Source organism: Erpetoichthys calabaricus, chromosome 11 (assembly GCF_900747795.2).
Source record: "Erpetoichthys calabaricus chromosome 11, fErpCal1.3, whole genome shotgun sequence".
NCBI classification, from domain to species: domain Eukaryota; kingdom Metazoa; phylum Chordata; class Cladistia; order Polypteriformes; family Polypteridae; genus Erpetoichthys; species Erpetoichthys calabaricus.
In genome coordinates, this window is record NC_041404.2 from 137611132 (window position 1) to 137634139 (window position 23008).

At 46.1% G+C, this 23008-nt stretch overlaps 1 protein-coding gene across 1 annotated transcript in view; it reads left to right on the top strand.

The window, feature by feature from the left end:
- The window catches only part of nomo (nodal modulator), a 152360-nt gene that overhangs the window by 102483 nt on the left and 26869 nt on the right, over nucleotides 1-23008 (top strand). The window contains 14 exon segments of the mRNA XM_051934327.1: nucleotides 2224-2330; nucleotides 2423-2495; nucleotides 4583-4735; nucleotides 8057-8194; nucleotides 8275-8364; nucleotides 13836-13941; nucleotides 14023-14117; nucleotides 14119-14174; nucleotides 14293-14470; nucleotides 17859-18000; nucleotides 18701-18832; nucleotides 20246-20382; nucleotides 21706-21793; nucleotides 21897-21960. Coding sequence (XP_051790287.1) covers nucleotides 2224-2330; nucleotides 2423-2495; nucleotides 4583-4735; nucleotides 8057-8194; nucleotides 8275-8364; nucleotides 13836-13941; nucleotides 14023-14117; nucleotides 14119-14174; nucleotides 14293-14470; nucleotides 17859-18000; nucleotides 18701-18832; nucleotides 20246-20382; nucleotides 21706-21793; nucleotides 21897-21960 — 1559 coding nt within the window.

Below are 23008 nucleotides of genomic sequence, written 5' to 3' on the forward strand. Positions count from 1 at the left end.
ACTGTACTTGGACCTTCTTCGAAAAACACCAGGTACGTCGGCTGAAGATGAGGAGGCATTTAAGGCAAGCCATGGATGGTTTGCAAAATTTAAAAAGAGAACCGGTATTCACAGTGTTGTGCGACATGGGGAGGCTGCCAGCTCTGATACAGCTGCTGCTGATAAATTTGGGCAAGAGTTCCAACAATTTATTACTAGTGAGGGGTTTATTCCCCAGCAAGTGTTTAATTGTGATGAAACAGGTCTTTTTTGGAAGAAAATGCCTAAGAGGACCTACATCACGCAAGAGGAGAAATCTTTGCCTGGCCACAAGCCAATGAAAGATAGGCTTACCCTCTTGTTCTGCGCCAATGCAAGTGGAGACTGTAAAATCAAGCCGTTGCTCGTCTACCACTCAGAAAATCCACGAGTTTTCAAGAGGGGGAAGGTGCAGAAAAAAACAACTGAATGTGATGTGGCGGGCCAACAGCAAAGCCTGGGTAACACGGCAATTTTTCATTGAGTGGGTCAATGAAGTTTTTGGCCCCTCAGTGAAGAAATATCTTCAAGAAAAAAAGTTGCCACTCAAGGTTTTGCTCATCCTGGATAATGCTACTGCACATCCTCCAGGGCTTGAAGATGATTTGCTGGAGGAATTTCAGTTCATCAAAGTCAAGTTTCTTCCTCCCAACACCACTCCACTTCTCCAGCCCATGGACCAGCAAGTAATTTCCAACTTTAAAAAGCTGTACACGAAGGCCTTGTTTCAAAGGTGTTTTGAAGTGACCGAAAATACAAGCCTGACCCTCAAGAGAATTTTGGAAGGATCACTTCAACATCTTAAATTGTTTAAACCTTATTGATAAGGCCTGGGAAGAAGTCTCAGTGAGGACCCTGAATTCGGCATGGAAAAAACTGTGGCCTCAGAGTGTTCCTGACTTTGGTTTCGATCCTCAACCTGTGGACAAAACAGTGCAGCTAGTCGAAGAAATTGTATCTCTGGGGAAAAGTATGGGTCTGGATGTGGATGGTGCTGATCTGGATGAGTTAGTGGAGGAGCATAGTGAAGAACTTACGACGGATGAACTTAAGGAACTTCACAAGGAGCAGCAGCAAGAGGTGGTAGAAGAGCTTTCGTTAGGGGAGGAGGGAGCAGGGGATGAGACCCTCTCTTCCAGTAAGATTAAAGAAGTGTTAGCAAAATGGGAAGAAGTAAAAACTTTCTTTGAAGAAAATCACCCTAATAAAGCAGTGTGTGGGCGCACCATGAACTTGTGTAATGACAATGTAGTGTCGCATTTTAGGGGCATCTTAAAAAGAAGACAGAAGCAAGTGTCATTAGATAAGTTTTTGGTAAAGCAACCTGCAACTAAAAGAAAGTCAAGTGATTCTGACCCAGAACCTGCTTCCAGTGGGGTAAAATTCCCAAGAAGAGAGAGCCTTCCTGAATCAGAGGGGGACTCTCCTTCCCCACAGTAACCCGTTTTATTTACCAGTGTTATTTATTAAAGGTAAACTTTAATTAAAGGTAAACTACAGTATATATTTTTTATCAGTGTTATTTGTTTATGTTCATATTTTTGGGGGTGCGGAACGGATTAACTGGATTTCCATTATTTTCAATGGGGAAGTTTTGTTCTAGATACAAGAAATTCACTATACAAGCTCAGTGCTGGAACGAATTAAACTCGTATCTAGAGCTTCCACTGTATATATATATAATTTAATATATATATATATATATATATATATATATATATATATAATTTAATATATATATATATATATATAATTTAATATATAGAGAGAGAGAGAGATTCCTCTCAGTTGGGGATTGCGTTGTGATAAACATCGGAACAGACAAACGTTCTTACTTATTTATTAGATAAACTGTCAAAACGTTTCACGGGGGTGTGACTGATTTTATTAGGCATTTCAAGACATGCCTGACTCACGTGTGTCATGTGTTCGAGTCCACTCTGTCCATAACCCTGTCAAGCAGAGCCCAAGTGTGGACCTCCGTGTTTCAGGGTAGTATATCGTGCGGCAGTTTATTCAGCTAAATCTGATACTCCGTGATTCTGTGCCACCAAAAACGTTCCTGTCACTTTACGTGCGGAGGTCCTTTTAAAACCCCCATGGGTCCTCAGACCAATCGCGTACAATACCCAGCCTTCCCCGAGGTCAGCTTATAGTCCTTTCTGAGGCGACACTTGATTATTCTTCAGTGTTTATGCCTTTTAGGTCATAAGTAAAGGGCAGGAGCAGGGACCTTCAGGAGTCCAGGTGTCCTTGAAGAAGATCGGCTCTGATGTGGACCTGCAGCGCACGCAGACGCAGCCAGGGGGCAGGTGAGTGGTGCTGCAGTGGCAAGTTACTAGACTGGATTTGAGCTGAATGCATACTGAAGACCTGGTGTGTGTGTGTGTGTGTGTTTTGACAGGTACACCTTCTCAAAAGTACTCCCAGGAAGTTATGAAGTGCATGCAACGCACCCAGCATGGATCTTGCAAGAGGTGAGTGCCTAAATGTACAGTGGTTTTTTTTATTTTTTATTTATATAAGCACATTTCATACACTGTATTGCCAAAAGTGTTGGGACCCCCCTCCAAATCAGTGAATTCAGGTGGTCCAATGTCTTCCATGACCACAGCTGTATAACATCGAGCCCCTTGGCATGCCGACGGCTTCTACAAACATTTGTGACAGAATGGGTCGCTCTCAGTGAATTCAAGCCAGGTACCGTGATAGGATGCCACCTGTGCCATAAGTCCATTTGTGCCATGTCCTCAATACTAAATATTCCACGGTCAACTGTCAGTGCTATTATAACAAAGTGGAAACAATTGGGAACAACAGCAACTCAGCCACCAAGTTGTAGGCCACGTCAAATCACGTAGCTGGGACAGCGCATGCCGAGGTGGGCAGAAGTCACCAACTTTCTGCAGAGTCAATAGCTACAGACCCCCAAAAGCTCAAGAACAGTGTAGTGGAGAGAGAGAGCTTTATGGAAACCAAGCAGTTGTAGCCAAGCCTGACATCACCAAGTGCAATGCAAAGCATCGGATGCAGTGGTGTAAAGCCCACCACTGGACTGTACAGCAGTGCAGACGTGTCCTCTGGGGTGACAAATCACGCAGTCCGATGGACGAGTCTGGTCAGGAGAACAGGACTTGTGCCAAGTGGAAAGTTTAGTGGGGTGGGGGGGTGGGGGTATTATGGTGTGGGGTTGGGCTTGGCCCCTTCGTTCCAGTCAAAGGAATTCTTAATGCTTCAGCATACAAAGCCATTTCAGGCTTTCGACTTTGTGGGGCTTCCACAAACATCTGTGAAGGAATGGGTCGCTCTCAGGTGCTCAGTGAATTCAAGTGTGGTAACGTGATAGGATGCCACCCGTCCAATACATCCATTCGTGACATGTCCTCGCTACTAAATATTCCATGGTCAGCTGTTAGTGGTGGTATAACAAACTGGAAGACATTGGGAACAGCAGCAACTCAGCCACGAAGTGGTCAAATCACAGAGCAGGGACAGCGCATGCTGAGGTGGGCAGAAGTCGCCAACTTTCTGCAGAGACCATAGCTACAGACCCCCAAAATCTCAAGAATAGTGCAGCGTAGAGAGAGCGCTTCATGGAGTGAATGGGTCTGCATGGCCGAGCAGCTGCAGCCAAGCCTGACATCACCAAGTGCAAAGTGTCGGATGCAGTGGTGTAAAGCCCACCACCCGCCACAGGACTCTAGAGCAGTGCAGACGTGTCCTCTGAGGTGACGAATCAGGCAATCCGATTGACGAGTCTGGTCAGGAGAACGGGACTCGCCTGATTGCATTGTGCCAAGTGGAAAGTTGGATTATAGTGTGGGGTTGTTTTTCAGGGGTTGAGCTTGGCCACTTAGTGCCAGTGAAAGGAACTCTTAGTGATTCAGCATACAAAGCCATTTCATGCTTCCGAGTTTGTGGAGATGGCAACACGACTGAGCACACACAGCAGTGCACAAAGCAGAGTCCATAAAGACATGGAGGAGCGAGTTTGGTGTGGCTGCACAGAGCCCTGACCTCAACCTGACAGAACACTTTGGGAGACTGCGAGTGAGCCAGGCCTTCTCGTCCAACATCAGCGCCTGACCTCACCAATGCTCTCCTGGTCAGACATTCCCATCAACACACAACCTTACACCTCGTGGAAAAGCCTTCCCAGAGGAGCTTGGTGGGTGCGGCGACGCTCTGTATCAGTGCCCGCTCCCAACCTCTCTTGGCATTCCAGTAATACGTTTTTCTTGAAATTGCTAGACCAGAACAAGCGTTGGGTCACCCATTGCTGTCTTCACGCGTCTTTCCTCATCTTCACTTTGTACTTCATTAGTGCTCCTTATGCAAGGCTGCCAGCTCTTTATTAAGACCGGCAGAGAGCCCCAGTGAAGCTCAGTGGTCCGCTTACCACACGAGGGGCACTATATCTGAGCACATTGGTTCCACTTCCGCTGAAGATCTGCCAGACCTCCGTTCCAACTCTCAATGTAAGCTTTCAGCTGTGGTGCCGTGAGATTTTTATCTTTTTGAAGCTGCCCTCTGTGATGTATGTTGAAGCGTATCTCTCTTTTAGAGCACAACATCAGTCCGGGTGTCAAACTCTAACGCCCAGGCAGCCGAGCCCCTGATGGTTAAAGGGTACGACGTCTCTGGGGCCGTGAAGAGCGATGGAGAGCCGATGAAAGAAGTGGCCTTCCTGCTGTTCTCCAGGAGTGTCAACAGGGAGGTAAGCTGGAGGGTAGGCTGGGATTGCATGCTGGTGGGTTGTGGGTGTGGGTGGGTCTTCAGTGGAGCTCTCAAGCTTTGCCATCTAACTGCCCACCTGCCACACACTTGTGTCTCCAGTGGAGCTTTTGCTAGGACTTTTGACTCCTTCAGACCTTCTGGAGAGACTTGTTCATCAAAGCCATGAGAATCTTTAATGTGCACTTTAGGAGTGGGAAATGTAGACCCGTGGCCCAAAGTTTGGAGAAGGATCCCACTGTTGGTGTTCACCCAGTCTGCTGCTTCAATGTTTTTAGATCTTTGTGTCAGATGTTTCTGTGGGATACTGGAGTGGAATTACAAGCAGTTCAGAAGTTTCAAAGGCTTTTATTGACAATGACATAAAGTTTATGCACAGAGTCCAGATTTGAAGTTCTTTCTTTCTTTCTTTCTTTCTTTCTTTCTTTCTTTCTTTCTTTCTTTCTTTCTTTCTTTCTTTCTTTCTTTCTTTCTTTCTTTCTTTCTTTCTTTCTTTCTTTCTTTCTTTCTTTCTTTCTTTCTTTCTTTCTTTCTTTCTTTGCAGGCAGTCAGCTTCTGGGTCAAATCCTGACTGATTGCCGCCCATTCTTGCATAATCCATGCTTGGACTTTGTCAGAATTGCTGGGTTTTTCTTTGTCCACCCACCTTTTCAATGGGATTTAGATCTGGGGAGTTTCCTGGCCATGGAGCCCAAAGTTCAGTGTTTTGTTCCCCGAGCCACTTAGTTGTTGCCTTGTGGCCCGGTGGCTCCATCATGTTGGTTACCAAACTGTTCTTGGAGGGTTGGCAGAAGTTGCTCTCGACTTAATGTTTTGGTCCAATTCATTATTCATGGCTGTGTTCTTAGGCCAAATTGTGAGTGAGAAGCAACCACATGTGACATAAATGGTCTCGGGATGCTTTACTGTTGGTCTGACACAGGACTGATGGTAGCGCCACTCACCTTTTCTTCTTTTTTCCGGATGCCCCAAACAAACGGAAAGGGGGACTCATCCGAGAAAATTATTTGACCCCAGCAGTCCAATCCCAGAATATCAGTCTGCCCCTGATGCTATTCTTGGTTTCTTTGCTGCCCTTCTTGACGCCCACCAGGCCATCCTCCAAAAATGTTCACCTCACTCACACCTGCCTGCTGCCGCTCTGCCCTGGTGGTGCCCGCAGCTGAATCAACTTTAGGAGATGCTCCTGGCACTTGCTGGACTCTCTTGGGTGCCCTGAAGCCTTCTTCACCCCTCTATTGTAAACTAATCTGCGTGACAGAGTGACCTCCAGCCTTGTCCTCGTCAACACTCTCTCCAGTGTTAGCGAGAAGATCACTGAAATGACGTCATCAAGTCCTGTTGTGGCAGGGCTGGCATGCAGTGGTTTTTTGGGGATGAAGTTTATTTTCATGGTAGAGAGGGACTTTGTAATTCATTGCAGTTCATCTGATCACTCGTCAGAACATTCTGGAGTTGATGCAAATTGCCGTCATAACAACTGAGGCAGCACACTTGGTGACAATTCATATTTGTGTCCTTCTCAACACGACTGTAGGCCAAGCTGGTTTTGCTCTTTTTCTCTGACACGTCCTAACAAACTTCAGTTCCATCTGTAGGCCTTCAAAGCAGATGCCTGTGGCGGACATCAAAGCCCACACTCCGTCCCCACACTCTTAATTTCTTATGAAACTATAAAGGTGATGGCGTTGCATGTGTGAATGTGAAGGACTCTTGAAATGCATAAGCGACATGCTAACCGATATTTGACAGCGGGGTCTTTGGTAAATCTGCGTTGTTAATCAATATAAAGTCAGGTGGATTTAGACTCTAGCAGCTGGTGAAGTGGCCCACCAGTAAAGCAATTGTCATTCAGTCAATCAGTTAGGGGTCTTTTGGGGATGAAGTTAATTTTCATGGCAAAGAGGGTCTTTGTAATTCATTGCAATTCATCTCTTCAGAACATTCTGGAGTCGATGCAAATTGCCACCGTAAAAACCGAGGCAGCACACTAACCCTAATTCACATTTGTGTCCTTCTCAAAACTTTTGGGCCACGGCTGTAACATAATCTTTACACGTTCAGTGGTGGTCTTTAAATGTGTGTTCAGGCAGAGCTAGTTGGCACCACAACTTTTCCCGCGTGCCCTTGCCATTCTTTTTCTGTTGTGGCAGTCGACTGGCGTCCATGCCCAGCCTGGGACGCCCCTACACACTATATTCAGGGGGAGCAGCCCTGGACAGTGCAATACCTCCCCCTGGATGCTAGATGGCCGCCCCCCCTGGGCTGGAGTAGTGCCTCGGTTTCCCACAGGGCTCCCTGGGAATTGGAGTTGAGGACAGCCCTGTTGGGTCCCGCAGGTACCGCCAGGAGGTGCTGTGTTTGGGACTCCTGAGCCCGTGTGGGCAACAGATTCATCACACCTGGAAGTGCAGCCGGAACTCGGTGATCAAACACCTGGAGCACTTCCAGGTGACCTATAAAAGGAGCCAGCGACCACCACTCAAAGGGCCAGAGTCGGGTGGAGGAGGACAAGGTTGCTAGAGAGGAGTGGTGGTGCCAAGGAGAAGAAAAGTGCTTGTACTGGTGGTTATTAGTGCTTGGGACTGTGTATTGCCTGTGGGTCATGGGGAAGACGTGCACCCACGGGTGAAGAATAATAAAATCTTTGTATTTTATACGTGCCTCCTGTGTCAAGTCTGTGCCGGGTCAGGCGCAAACTAGCGCCTTTCTGACACTGTCTTGTATTCCTTGCCAGCTCCACCTGATGGGACTGAAGACCCCAGGGTTGAAAACGCCAGTCATCTCTGAATTCCGTTGTTCTTGACTGTGCTGGTGGGCTGCTTGTCTTTTGATTTCGAGTGCCAGTGTGTTTCCTCACTGCTGTTTCAGTGGATTGATCTGTTGGGTCTTGTAAATTTTTTTGATGCCAGCACGTTGCCCTCCTTTATTCAGATGGAGTTTCAAGCAGCACATAGATACCAAAAACTGACATCACGCCACCTGACCCACTTGATCTTTTGCAGGGCTGTAGGGAATGGGAGCCTCTCCCAGCAGCACTGGGGTCAAAGCACAAACCAGCCGAGGACACGTTGCCTGTCCATCGCAGGGTCCCACTCACTCACACACACACGGCCAGTTTCAAACTGCTGGTTTCCCTTTGGAACGCAGGTTGCCGTTGGTCCTCCTTTTTAATACTCGCCAAGTGCCTGCATGCTTATGTCATCCTGAAGTTTATTGTCTTTGGCGTATCGGAGTGAAACGGTAAACCCCGTGGCAGACAAGTCCTCAGTAACGGAGCCCCTTTGTCTTCTTCTGTTCTCAGGATGTCTCCGGCTGCAGCACGGCCCCCCTGGATGGGTACCCCACAGAAGAAGAGTCCCTGGCATATCTCTGCAGTGTCCTGTCCCGGGAAGACGGCACGTTCACTTTTCCATCTTTGCCCAGTGGTGAATATACCGTGGTGAGCACTTGACCCTTTACCCCTCGCGGGCTGACCGCTGTCCTCCTGTGCAGTTCGTTGAATTGTCTTCTTGCTTCTAGGTGCCTTTCTATCGGGGGGAGAGGATCACATTTGACGTTGCGCCGTCTCGGATGGAGTTCAAAGTGGAGCATGACAGCTTGAAGCTGGAGGTGAGGAGTCTAGCATTGGGCGTCTTTGATATACGTAACACGAGACTGGTGGACAGCATCCACAGATGACGATGTTTCATATGTACATATTGCCAAAAGTATTGGGAAAATCATTGAATTCAGGGGTTCCAGTCACTTCCATGGCCAAAGGTGTATAAATGCAGACGGCTTCCACAAACATCTGTGAAAGAATGGGTGCTCAGTGAATTCAAGTGTGGTAACGTGATAGGATGTCACCCGTGCAATACGTCCATTCGTGACATGTCCTAGCTACTAAATATGCCATGGTCATCTGTTAGTGGTGTTGTAACAATGGGAACAACAGCAACTCGGCCACAAAGTGGTCAGATCACAGAACGGGGACAGCGCATGCTGAGGTGGGCAGAAGTCGCCAACTTTCTGCAGAGACCATAGCTGCAGACCCCCAAAAGCTCAAGAACAGTGCAGCGTAGAGAGAGGGAGCTTCATGGAAACCGAGCAGCTGCAGCCAAGCCTGACATCACCAAGTGCAATGCAAAGCATCTGGAGCAGTGGTGTAAAGCCCACCACACCGCCACTGGACTCTAGAGTAGTACAGATGTGTCCCCTGGGGTGACGAATCAGGCAATCCGATGGACGAGTCTGGCCAGGAGAACGGGACTCGCCTGACTGGAAAATTTGGATTACGGTGTCGGGTTGTTTTTCAGTGGTTGAGCTTGGCCACTTAGTTCCAGTGAAAGGAACTCTTAATGCTTCAGCATACAAAGCCATTTTGGACAATTTCATGCTCCTGAGTTTGTGGGGACAGTTTGGGGATGGCAACACGACTGGGCACACACACCAGGGCACAAAGCATAGTCTATAAAGTCATGGAGGGGCGAGTTTGGTGTGGCTGCACAGAGCCCTGACCTCAACCCGACGGAACACCTTTGGGATGAATTGGAGCGGAGACTGTGAGTGAGCCAGGCCTTCTCATCCAACATCAGCACCCGACGTCACCAAAGGTCTCCTGGTAACAAACTCCCATCAGCACACACTCCTGCACCTCGTGGAAAACCCTCCCAGAAGAGCTGAAAAGGGTGGGCCGACTCCATATTAAGAATGGGATGTCATTGAAGTTCATGTGTGTGTAAAGGTAGGCGTCCCAAAACTTTTGGCAGTATAGTGTATGTGTATACACACTCACACACCCACACACACACACACACACAAAACAACAACATTTATTTCTATAGCACATTTTCATACAAAAAGTAGCTCAAAGTGCTTTACATAATGAAGAAAAGAAAAATAAAAGGCAAAATAAGAAATTAAAATAAGACAACATTAGTTAACATAGAAAAGGAGTAAGGTCCGATGGCCAGGGTGGACAGAAAAAACAAAAAAAAAACTCCAGAGAGCTGGATAAAAAAATAAAATCTGTAGGGGTTCCAGGCCACAAGACCACCCAGTCCCCTCTGGGCATTCTACCTAACATAAATGAAAAAAGTCCTCTTTGTAGTTGGGGTTCTCACGGAGTCACTTGATGCTGATGGTCATACAGACTTCAGGCTTTTAATCCATCCATCATTGTTGGAACATCATGGTGCTTAGAGTAGATGGTGGTGGCACAAGCCACCACCAAAAGGACACCGGAAAAGGAAACGAGAGAGTAGGGGTTAGTACAGAATTTAGAGCCACCATGAATAGTTATTATAATGAATTGGATATACAGAGTATCAGGATTAAATTACAGTGAAGTTATGAGAAGGCCATGTTACAGTAATGTGTTTTCAGCAGTTTTTTAAAGTGCTCCACTGTATTAGCCTGGCGAATTCCTACTGGCAGGCTATTCCAGATTTTAGGTGCATAACAGCAGAAGGCCGCCCGCCTCACCACTTCTTTTATGTTTTGCTCTTGGAATTCTAAGGAGACGCTCAGTTGAGGATCTGAGGTTACGATTTGGAATATAAGGTGTCAGACATTCTGATATATAAGATGGGACGAGATTATTTAAGGCAATATACACCCATATGCCAGCTGGCCTAATCCACCAGAAATCGTGACCTAGTGGTCTACTGCTGGCACCTCGGTGTAGAAGTGTCATGTAATTGGAATGGAACTGTTGACCTAAACACCTGTGACGTCACTGTAGGGATGCTCTGATCCGTTTTTTTTTAGGGCTGGTAACGATCACCGATTTTCTGCTCCTAGAGCCGACATCACTTACGATTTGTTTTCTTTACCTCTAACGATTTTTTTTTTTTTTTTTTTTACTTTCACACTAAACTCCTGCAAAAATAGCCGTGCAGAAGCCTCTCGTTTTGTATTAAAGAGTGTCAAAGGTGAGCAGGCAGGCAGGTAACTTGGACAAATCAAGAAAGGTTGGAATACCACCCCGGTAACCCCATTTAATTATAAACTGAGAAGAGGGCCGATAACAGCGCAAACAGAAATCGAACTGGCTGGCAGTGGGAGCTGAGCTCCGTCCTCTGGGTTAGTCAGCCTTGCATCTGATGGCACCTTCTGGGAACAGGCCGGCTTTATATGCTGGGGAACATAAGGGGCGGGGCTTTTTCTCCTGTCAATCATCCCTCTTGGCTGCGGAGGAGGCAGGAGAAGATAATGTTAGTGTCCGTGCCCCCTCGCGTCCTGGGGTGGCATTGCTTACCTCATCAGAGCCAGGGGGTGTGACAAGTTCTATTTTTATCAACTGCAGACCATTGGTGTTACTTGTTCATTTTTTTTTTTCAAAAAATGAAATTTTGTAGGCTTATTGTACATTAGTTTTTACTTTTCTTTTGTAGCTCCTGTTAGCCATTATTATTATTGTACTGCTGTCACGCATGGAAATGTGCTTTAAATTCATTGGCGGGGGGTATAAGCAACATGCCCGCTCAAGGGTGCCATTCTCAAAGCTACCAATTCATGGCACTTTTTGCACTGCATTGCATTTTTCATTCCAACAGGTGGTGTTTTCACACCCGTACAGTACATACACACGTGTGCCCACTTCTCAAGTTTTTGATTAGTCAGTGATTTGCCATAACTGATATTTTGCTTCTTACTGGTGAAGTCCACCCCCTACAAGTCGGCTGTCTAACGTCCATTAGAAAGTGCTGATCGTCAGCTTGTAGGTGCAGCTGATTTTACTTCAATATGGCGCCAGGATTCCGAGATCAACCTTAGTAAACAAGAGGATGCAAGTGCGTCCTGTTCTTTTACAAACTCGCTCGCTTACCCATCAATGAAATCACTCAGCAGGCTATGTGACATCGAATGGCTTGGTCCTTTGCTGTTCAAGTCAGACGGTCATTGCGTCTGTTCTCACTCACTTCTGTGTCCGATCTGGAGCTGTAACTCCATGTTCTCCTTCACTTTTCACCTTGTCTTGCACTCTCTTGCTTTAGCCTTTTAGTAAATGCGGGCCTCAAACATGACTCTGCATCCTACTCTTTCGACTAAACAAAAACAAGCCTCTTGCTCTATAAACCGTATGACAGTGTGTGTTCCTTGTCCGTGTTTTGCAGAAACATCCAAATTGCAGGATCAAAACAGGATGTGGTACAGTAACAGATTACTAAACAGAAGAGCGGCAATAAATCACAGATTAATGAATACATAAATTGTAATCTAATACTGAAAGCTGAATGCGTGTTTGTGTGTTTGACCCGCATGTAGATCCACATCGTTGCCCCCCCAGCCTTCTCCGCCAGTTTTTGCACAGATTTCCCCATTTGTACAGGAGACCACCAGCTGTGTTTCATTTCAAAGTTGTCCCCCTTTGGCAAAGTTGTTTTAGTGACTGCACATTATTAAGTAAGTGCCCCTTGTAGACCTTTTTGGGGCTTGGCACAGGCGGGTAGGTTTGCTCTTCATGGTGGGTTTAGTCAGTGAAAGTTGAGGAATTTGCTTAGTGACTGCACTTGCACTTTATTTCACCCTCGGGCAGCACCAGGTACCCCTGCTGGTATTAGATATAAATATACAACAGTCCGCAGGCAGGACAAGTCACAATGAGAAAGTACAAATAAGAAAAATATTGAGGGCCATCCTCGCACCTAATGCTGTACGCTTGACAGTAATCCACTTTAATAAAAGGATGAGTGGCTGTGTGTGCCTGTCCGGTTGCTAGGTCTCTCTGTCTTTCCAACCGATCACAAAACATTTTATAGTGCAGAAAGTGCCTTTGTAATTCCAACAGATGGCGCATCACAATCATTTGTGGTAATGAAATGCATAGCATTTGTCATTCCAACAGATGGCACATCACATACATTTTGTAGTAATAAAATGCAGGTGTCATTCCAACAGATGGCGCATCACTAACATTTTGTAGTAATAAAATGCATTTGTCATTTCAACAGATGGCGCATCACAAGCATTTGTGGTAATGAAATGCATTGCATTTGTCATTCCAACGGATGGCACATCACTAACATTTTGTAGTAATAAAATGCATTTGTCATTCCAACAGATGGCACATCACAAACATTTTATAGTAATAAAATGCCTTTGTAATTCCAACAGATGGCGCATCACAATCATTTGTGGTAATGAAATGCATTGCATTTGTCATTTTAACAGATGGCACATCACAAACATTTTATAGTGCAGTAAGTGCCTTTGTAATTCCAACAGATGGCGCATCACAATCATTTGTGGTAATGAAATGCATAGCATTTGTCATTCCAACAGATGGCGCATCACAAACATTTAATAGTGCAGAAAGTACCTTTTGTAATTCCAACAGATGGCGCATCAAACATTTTGTAGTAATAAAATGCATTTGTCATTTCAACAGATGGCGCATCACAAACATTTGTGGTTATGAAATGAATTGCATTTGTCATTGCAACAGATGGCGCATCACAAACATTTTATAGTAATAAAATGCATTTGTCATTTCAACAGATGGCACATCGCAAACATTTTGCAGTAATAAAATGCATTGCATTTGTCATTCCAACAGATGGTGCATGCCAGGCATTAGTACTGATTTTACAAATCCCATACCAAATGGCATATAACAGAGATCTTGCATTTCATGGTGCACTTCAAAAGTTAAAGCTGAGGTCTACGTTGTTTACTTCGATTTGAACCCATCCAAGGTGGGGAGCACAGCTTGAGACACATAAACTTATTGGGACCTTATGGTCCTTGATTATATTAAATTGGTTTTGGAAGTGGATTTCCAGCATGGTCATGCTGACTGGTGGTTGCCGCCTCACTAGCTAATAAATTAAATAATAAATAAGGTTACTGCTGTTATCAACTGCCCCTTTAATTCATGTGTTCTGAGAAAAAAGGTTTCAAAGAAATGCAACATTTTCAGGTGTATCTGGGTCTAATTGTCATTTCAGGCTCTTTATTTCCTGATGTTAAGCTTTTGTTTTGATTCCTATACAGTTGTCTGTGGATGTGGGAACGTGAAAATGATTTTTTTAACCTTATGATTGCTGCCTTTTTTATTCTTTTTATCAATGCTTATTTCTTTTCTCTTTCTCTCTAAGCCTGTTTTCCGTGTTATGGGCTTCTCTGTGACAGGCAGAGTCCTAAACAGTCCCGACGGAGAGGGAGTGGCCGATGCCACAGTGACACTCAACAATCAGATTAAAGGTGAGAAGGCCTTTACCATGCAGTTGCACCTTTTCTGTGAGTTGACCAAGTCTTGATGGCGTTTTGACTTCTTCCATCCAGTGATGACGAAGGCCGACGGCTCATTCCGCCTCGAGAACATGACTGCGGGTTCCTACTCCATCCGGACGCACAAGGACCTCATGTTCTTTGAGGCCTATCACGGTCAAGATCGCCCCCAACACCCCTCAGTTGCCCGACATCATCACAGCAGGGTGAGGAATAGTCATACAGTTTCAATGGGTGGGTAGAGGGGGGGGGGGGGGCACTACATTTCAAACTTCATTTTGTGATGACCACAGTGTAAATTTGTTCTTATTACTTTCTAATCAGGTTCAGTGTCTGTGGCCAGATCTTAATCTCCCGCCTGCCGGAAGGCATGAAGCACATGAGCAGGTACAAAGTGGTGTTGACTCCTGAGGGCAAAGACAAAAGCAACTCTCGGACTGTCGAGTCGGATGCTCAGGGGGCCTTCTGCTTTCAGACCAAGCCGGGAGACTACAGCATTCAGGTAAGTGTGACATCGAGTTTGGGGAATGGGGGGGGGGTCATCCTGTCTGCTCAGAGTGGGTGGCCACGAGCCCCTTGCCAGCTGCTGCTTGCTGTTTGTGCTTGGGTGGGCAAAGACTAAACACGTTTGGGCTTAATAAATGCTTTAAGGATGCGCCTGTCCTCCTTTGAAACAAACAAAAACTGCAGTTTAGGTCAGAAATCACTCATGTTTGGAGTTTTCGGTTGGTTTGTTTGGTTTGCTTTACTTCACTCTGTTCTTCTAGACATGCCATGTGGGTGATGGAAAACAAAGCCAGTGAGTCATGTGTGGAAGGAGCGGGCCAGAGAACACAACGCAAACTTCCAGTCCTCTGTTGTGCTGATAGATAGATAGATAGATAGATAGAGTGAAAGGCACTATATAATAGACAGATAGGTATGATAGGCATTATATAAAAGACAGACAGATATGATAGGCACTATATCCATCCATCCATTATCCAACTCACTATATCCTAACTACAGGGTCACAGGGGTCTGCTGGAACCAAACTCAGCCAACACAGGGCACAAGGCAGGAAGCAAACCCCAGGCAGGGCGCCAGCCCACCGCAGGGCACACACACACACACACACCCACACTCCAAGGCCAATTTAGGATCGCCAATGCACCTAATCTGCATGTCTTTGGACTGTGGGAGGAAACCCACGCAGACACGGGGAGAACATGCAAACTCCCCGGGAAGTGAAACTGGGTCTCCTAACTGCGAGGCAGCAGCGCTACCCCCTGCACCACTGTGCCGCCTTGGCACTATGTAATGGAGATTTTATATATATATATATATATATATATATATATATATATATATATATATATATATATATATATATATATATATATATATTCATGGCTTTCGTAGTCTGAATCACAATCTGATTGTATGGGTGGTTACCTACCAGGTAACGCTTGTGGTTGGTCAGCAAGTCTGCTAACATCCGCCACGGTGCCCTCAGTTGTGAGATGCAGATCATAGAATGGTTGAAATAGTTTACTGTCAAATAATGCAAAGAGTATGCAACACGTGTTTCGCCTTAATTCTGGGCTCATCAGGCGTACACACTCTACTGCACTCCCTCTCGGGAATCGAATCTCGGACATCAGCGCTAGAGGCGAAGCCCCTAGAGTTGCGCCACGGCGTGTGGTTCGTTTATTTGACAGCATGTAGATCGGGGTAATTACAGTACATTCATGGCATTCGTACTCTGAATCAGAATCTGATTGCCGTGAATGTAATTACCCCGATCTACATGTGCCACGGCGTGTGGTTCGTTTATTTGACAGCAACGCTAGGGGCTTCGCCTCTAGCGCTGAAGTTCCATGTTCGATTCCAGAGAGGGAGTGCAGTAGAGTGTGTACGCCTGATGAGCCCAGAATTAGGGCGAAACACGTGTCGCGTACTCTTTGCATTATTTGACAGTAAACTATTTCAACCATATATATATATAAATTATTTTTTATATATATATATTGTGAGACATGCTCGGACACCACCAGACTGACACCACATCTTTATACAAAAGCACACACGTTTATTCACAGCTCTTGTACAACACCGTCCCGCACAGCACACTGTGCTCCCAGCACTAATCACCTTGTATACGGGCCTCTCTTTAAATGTCCGTGGACCGCCATTCCTCTCTCCACGGGAGCCTCGTCCTGCTCTAGCTCCCTAATTGTAGGAAGGTGACCCCTTTTATTCTCACCCGGACGTGCTCCAGGTGCCTGATGACATTCTCCCGGCAGCACTTCCTGGTGTGGTGGAAGTGTTGCTCTTGCACCCGGAAGCACTCCGGGCATCCCTGGAAGGCTCTTCTTCCATCTTCCTGAGTGTGGCAGAAGTGAATGCCTCCCGGGCTCTCTGAGGCTCAGGGCGCCGCGGTGGCCACGGGCCCCAACGGGCTTGAGCCTCCTTGCTCCTCTCCCATGGTCCAGGGTGTTGCCCCCTCGTGGCCTGGAGGACGAACATGCCACCTCCCGGTCCTTCCAGGCGTCCTGGCTGGGTCTGTGACTATATATATGTATATGTATATGTATATATATATATATGTATATATGTGTATGTGTGTATATATATATATATATATATATATATATATATATATAATAAATATTACTAGGGGACTTCACTCGTCAACCCTCCTGCCTGCCCCAGCAACTTCATGCCTCTGCCACTCACAAACAATGTGGCACACAGATTACAATCAATCCATCAGTCAATCAATCACAGATACTCGTGATGTGTTTAAAGCCCACCTGTCCACAGAATCAGTTTCTTTCATTCCACCCCCTCCACCACCATGGGCAACACTAAAGAGCTGTCAAAGGACATCAGGGATAAGGCTGGAGTGGGCTACAAGACCATCAGTTAGAAGCTTGGTGGGAAGGTGACAACTGTTGGTGTGATTATTTGGAAATGGAACTAAATATAAAATGGCCATCAATCGCTCTTGGTCTGGAGCTCCATGCAAGATCTTGCCTCATGGGGTGAGGATGATCATGAGAAAGGTGAGGGATCAACCCAAAACTGCACGGGAGGAGCTTGTTGATGATCTGAAAGCAGTTGAGACCACCACAGTCACCATGAACACCATTGGAAAGAGACTAGGCTGTCATGGATTGACATCTTGAAGCACCCGCAAGGTCCCCCTGCTCAAGAAGGCACACAACAAGGCCAGTGAACATCTGGGCCCGTACAGCATAGTGTGTTACCAATAGTGGTCTTGGTGACTGTGGTCTCCTGGACTGGTGAGGTGCCCATCCTTCACTTCTTCGAAAGGCACCAAATGAATTGAGCCACCACTGGTGGAAGTGGGAATTCTTTAATGTGACACGTGGGACATACAGAGCTGATTGACTGCAATATGATTGACTGCAATATTTGGGTCTTGCCCGAGCTGATGGATCCCCTAAATGCCACATGTCCAGCTAGGATAAAGTGAGCATTGAGAGCTTGGACCCTTGTGTGTTGATTTCTTCACGGTGAAGGTGTCTTTACTGCAATTTCAGTGGAGTCTGGTCAGATTTAGGACAAAGTGGACTTTGAGCAGCTTTAAAATGGCAGCCTGTAGTGTAGACGAGCTCAAGCATTTTGAAGACACAATATTTGTGAAAATGGGCCCTGGGCTTGTCCTGAGTTGAGCTAAGCTGCAAAGACGAGATCGAAGACAACGTGGAGCCGGACTTGCATTGCAAACTGTGACATGTCATTGTAATTTTTATTAACTATTATGTCTCCAAATGGTATTAAGAATGGCCATGTTGTTACGGCTCTCCATGTGTTGTGACTGACGCTCGTATTAAGACTGCATTACGAGTGACCGCGGACATTGTCTGCCTCTGTTGTTTCAGGTGAACGTGCCCGAGTCGGAGGTGAAGGCTGGCCTGTCGCTGCAGCCCAAGACTTTACTGGTGACCGTTGTGGACCGACCTCTGATGGACTTGCTCTTCACTCAGTTCATGGCCTCAGTTTCAGGGAAGGTCTCCTGTCTCGGTGGGTGACACTGCTATGGGCTCTCTGTCGGGATGCCATGCTGTTTTCCTTGTTTTTTTTGGTTCTATTCTTCTTCTATCACGGGGGGGGGGGGGCATTATTTACCAGGGGGGCTTTCTCCTTCCAGCCATCACACGAGCAGTTTCACGTATTTCAATTTTTTTTTTTTTTAGCAGACAAGAATAGACTTTATTAGACAGACCAGGCTATTAATTATTTGCTGAGCTGTTCAGTTACCGTATTCAGAAATGGCTTCTAAATTGACTCTCGAGAGTCAGCGAGTCGTCTGTCAGCAGTAATTTCCTTGGGAAGTGATCAACAATAAAAAAAAAAAACTAAACTAAACAAAAAAAAATACATTTTGGCTTTCTCAGTATAGATTGACTGGGTGTTAATTATTTGTTTCTTCATCAATCACATCCACATGCTGTCGACATTGCGAGACGGCTTGAAATGAGTTTTCCCAATGGTCACCCACCCCACTTTAAAAAAATAAAAATAAATAAATAAATAAAAACAGGCCAGCTGCATCAATCATGAATTGTTTTAAATATAATTATTTATTGGTGAAAATATCATTAATAAAAAAAATGTCAGATCAGTTAATAAGATGGGCAGCAGACTATCCTGTTGCCCACTGATGCACACCATTCCTCTGCCCAGTTATCCTTCTACTCACACGGCCTTTTTACATCTACAGCCGCCTGCGGAGATCTGACTGTGACCCTCCAGCCAACAAGCCGGCAGGGCGAGAAACGAAGCCTCCAGCTCTTTGAGAAAGGAGACACCGTCCCGTTCACTTTTGACAGGATCTTACCAGGAAGGTATAAAGGTAAGAAGAGTCAAGGTGGGTTCTCTCAGATGTTAGGTAGTTGAGTCCAAGAAGGTGATGCTGAAGCTTTATAACACACTGGTATGGCCTCCTCTGGTGTACTGTGGGCAGTTCTGGTCTCCAGGCCCCAAAATGGACATGGCAGCACTGGAGAAAGTCCAAAGAAGAGCAATGAGGTTAATTCAGGACTACAGGGGATGAGTTATGAGGAAAGATTTAAAGAGCTGAGCCCATCGCTTGCATTAGGTTTAGGTCATGTTAGGACTAAATACACAATGAGAGGTCTGAAAATCGAAAGTATGCCCTATGAGAAGAACTTAGGAGTCATAGTGGCCTCGACACTTATCAACTGACAGACAGTGTTCAGAAGCCAACAGAATGTCAGGTTATATAGCGCCCTGATGTGTGGAGTACAAGTCACAGGAGGTTCTGCTGAAGCTTTATAACATACTGGTGAGGCCTCATCTGGAGTCCTGTGTGCAGTTTTGGTCTCCAGGCTACAAAAAGGACATAGCAGCACTAGAGAAAGTCAAGAGAAGAGCAACTACAGGGGATGAGTTATGAGAAAAGAATAAAAGAGCTGAGCCCAACACTTGTCTTAAGTTTAGGTGTGAATACACAATGGGAGGTCTGAAAATCAAAAGTATGCCTTATGAGAAGGACTTGGGAGGCATAATGGACTCAACACTATCAACTGACAGACAGAGTTCAGAAGCTAATAGAATGTCAGGTTATATAGCGTCCTGATGTGTGGAGTTCAGGTCACAGGAGGTTCTGTTCAGGCTTTATAACACAACTTGTGAGGCCTCCTTTGGAGTCCTGAGTGCAGTTTTGGTCTCCAGGCCACAAAAAGGACATAGCAGCACTGGAGAAAGTCCAAAGAAGAGCAATGAGGCTAATTCAGGACTACAGGGGATGAGTTATGAGGAAAGGTAAAGGAGCTGAACCTTTACAGAGATGAAGAGGTGACCTGACTGAAGTGTTTAAAATTATGAAGAGAATTAGTGCAGTGGATTGAGACAGTGACTTTTAAAAGGAGTTCATCGAGAAGATGGGGGTACAGCTGGAAACTTGTTGAGAGTAAATTTCACAGTCTTTAGGAAGCTTATATTCAGACAGCGAACCACAGGCATGTGGAATAAGTGACCAAAGTCGTGTGGTGGACAGCAGGACTTGAAACCTCGACTTGATGTTACTTTAGAAGAATGAAGTGGACTGGACTGGTGAGCTTTGCTGGGCTGAATGGCCTGCTCTCGTCTTGATTGTTGTAGTGTAGGAGGGTCCATCGCCGGGGCCTGTTAAGAATCTGTTCGGTGGTCTGTAGTGGGTAACCTCTTTGTAGTTTAAGATGCCCCCAGTCAGTCCTGTTAACTGTGGATGTGAACTCAAACCCCTGTGTGCACCTTTTTTCAGTGAGCATTGCCCAGGAGGAGTGGTGCTGGAAGCAGAAATCTCCGGAGGTGGAAGTGCTGGAGGAGGACGTGCTGGGCGTGGAGTTTCGGCAGACTGGCTACATGCTTCGATGTTCCTTATCGCATGCCATAACGCTGGTCAGTTTCAGATTTTTGATATCCAAACTTCACTCGGGTGTGATGAAGGGCACACTACACGATTTTATCAGAGTCGCCAGCTCCTGGGCATGTTTTCAAGCTGACGTAAAATCGTGAGAAAGTCCTTGAATGTTGTAATGTCTCTGCTCACAAGGTACAGTGCCTACAGTGTACAAATTATACATCCATAGCAACTGTTCACATTTTATTGTCTTACAACATTGAATCACATTGGATTTGACTTGGCTATTTAACTCTGTACCACCAGAGAAAGACCCCTTAATGTCAAAGTGACAACTGATCTGTGCAAAGTGGTCTAAATTAATCACAGATATACGACACAGAATCGTTGACTGCGCAGGTCTTGACCCCCTTCAGGTCAGCATTCAGTAGACGGCAGCCATGACAGCCTGGAGTCCGTGTGCTCAGGTCTCTCTCTGTCAGCTCCACCTTCTTTCTTCTTTTTCTGCTGCTTCTTCTTCGGCTGTTTCTTATTCTTTCTGCTTCTTGTTGCTTCTTCTTCTGCTGCTGCTGCTTCTTGCTGCTTTGTCTTCTTGCTGCTGCTTCTTCTGCTGTTTCTTCTTTCTGCTTCTTGTTGCTTCCGCTGCTTCTTCATCTTCTTCTGCTTGCTGTTGCTTCTTCTTGCATTTTCTTGCTGCTGCTGTTTCATCTTGTGCTTCTTCTTCTGCTGCTGTTGCTGCTTCTTCTGGCATATTCTTGCTCCTTGTTTCTTCTTCTTCTTCTGCTGCTGGTTCTTCTGCTGCTGCTTCTTATTCTTTCTGCTTCTTGTTGCTTCTTGCTGCTGCTGCTTCTTCATCTGCTGCTGCTGCTTCTTCTGCTTGCTGCTGCATCTTCTGTTTCTTGCTGCTTTGTCTTCTTGCTTCTGCTGTTTCTTCTTTCTGCTGCTTGTTGCTTCTTCTGCTGCTTCTTTTTCTTGCTGCTGCTGCTTCGTCTTGTGCTTCTTCTTCTGCTGCTGCTGCTGCTTTATCTGGCATTTTCTTGCTTCTTCTTCTGCTGCTGCTTCTTTGTCTTCTGCTGATTCTTCTTCGTCTTCTGCTTCTTCTTGCTTTTTTCTTGCTTCTTGCTCCTTCTTCTGCTGCTTCTTCTTCACCACTCTGCTCCAGCTCTGTCAGGTGTCACAGAGAACAGCCTCGGTCAAGGCCAGCCACAGATTGTCCATTGGATTTCAGGCCTGGCCACTCCAGGGCATTCCCATTGTTGTTTTGAAGCCATTCCTGTGTAGTTTTGACTTTCGCTGTCTGTGGAGAACAGCTGATTTTTGCCCTCATCCCACTGACGGAGGGCTTCACTTGTCCGTTTTAGGAGTTTTATCAGGATGGCAGTGTGCCGGAGAACGTTGGAGTGTACAACCTGTCCAAGGGTGTCAACCGCTTCTGCCTTTCCAAACCAGGTACTGCCCAATGCTTTCTTTCTGAGCCACAACTCTGCTTCTTGTCGCCGTTTTTGCCTTTTGTCAAAACCCCATTTCATTCTGGTGTTGTTTTCTCTCGCAGGCACCTACAAAGTCACTCCCCGCTCCTGCCACCAGTTTGAACAGGACTTCTACATATATGACACGTAATAACTGAGAAAATGACAAGATTGATTTTTATGAGCTGCCCTCGCGGCGGTGAATTGACCATTCGGCTGATGACAGTTAGCTATTAAAGTGCAGATCAATGGCGCTTTATGAGCCTTTCTCGGTTCTGTAAGTCGGCACAGGCCGCCTTGTCTTGCTTTGCCCTGGGATACGTTTTCTGAAAGACTCGGCCTGCCTTCCAACATCAGGCGGGGCGAGAAATGGGTGCAGAGGGTGGGCCTGGAGCGGCTGACAAAACCAGTCAGGAGATAATTTGTCATTGTGGAAGGAGAGCGTGGGCGTTGAGGGCACCTGCTGTGGTTTGGGGAGGGAGCGGCCCACCACTCTGTTAAGAACAGGAGACAGGAGCCTGGTGGGTAACGGCAGGTCAAATTGGGCCACGTCCCTCTGAACATCCAGGGGGGGCTTTTTTTTTATTTAAAGGGGGGGTGGGTGGGTTCTGTTGTGCCTGTCCTTTAAAAACACAATTTAGGGTATGCAAGGAATCAAATAGTTGGGCCTAATCCAATAACCAGATTTCCTCTGTCAAACCAAAAACCGTAACTTCAAAAACTCTTTAAACCAGAAATCTGAAAGCAGCACACGGCAAACAAACAGTAGCAGGGGTTTAGTGACCAAAAACACAAAAGATAAAGAGCTGGGGCTCTGTCCGGACCCCCCATTTAAAGTCCTGAAGTGAAAATTGATGAAACGAGGAGATTGACGAGAGTGTTGCCGCTGCTTTGAGCTGATGGCTGTAAACGAAGCTTTTAGAGTCCCAGAGGGAACACTGGCTTAAAATCTGAGCACACAATTTATACATCTGGGTAACTGGAAGAGGCACGGTGGCGGCTTGTGACGATTACACCGTAAGTGAGGGCGCTCGTTGTCTGGCGGCTTCTGATTCGCTCGAGGTTAAGACAGAAATGGCGTTGGTGGTGCCGCTTTGCTCTCTTTGCTGCGTTCCATTTCAACTGGCGAGTCCGAATGTCTGACTTCAGAGTAGGACGTTTCGGCTGGAGCGCCTCACCCACCTGGACCTCAATA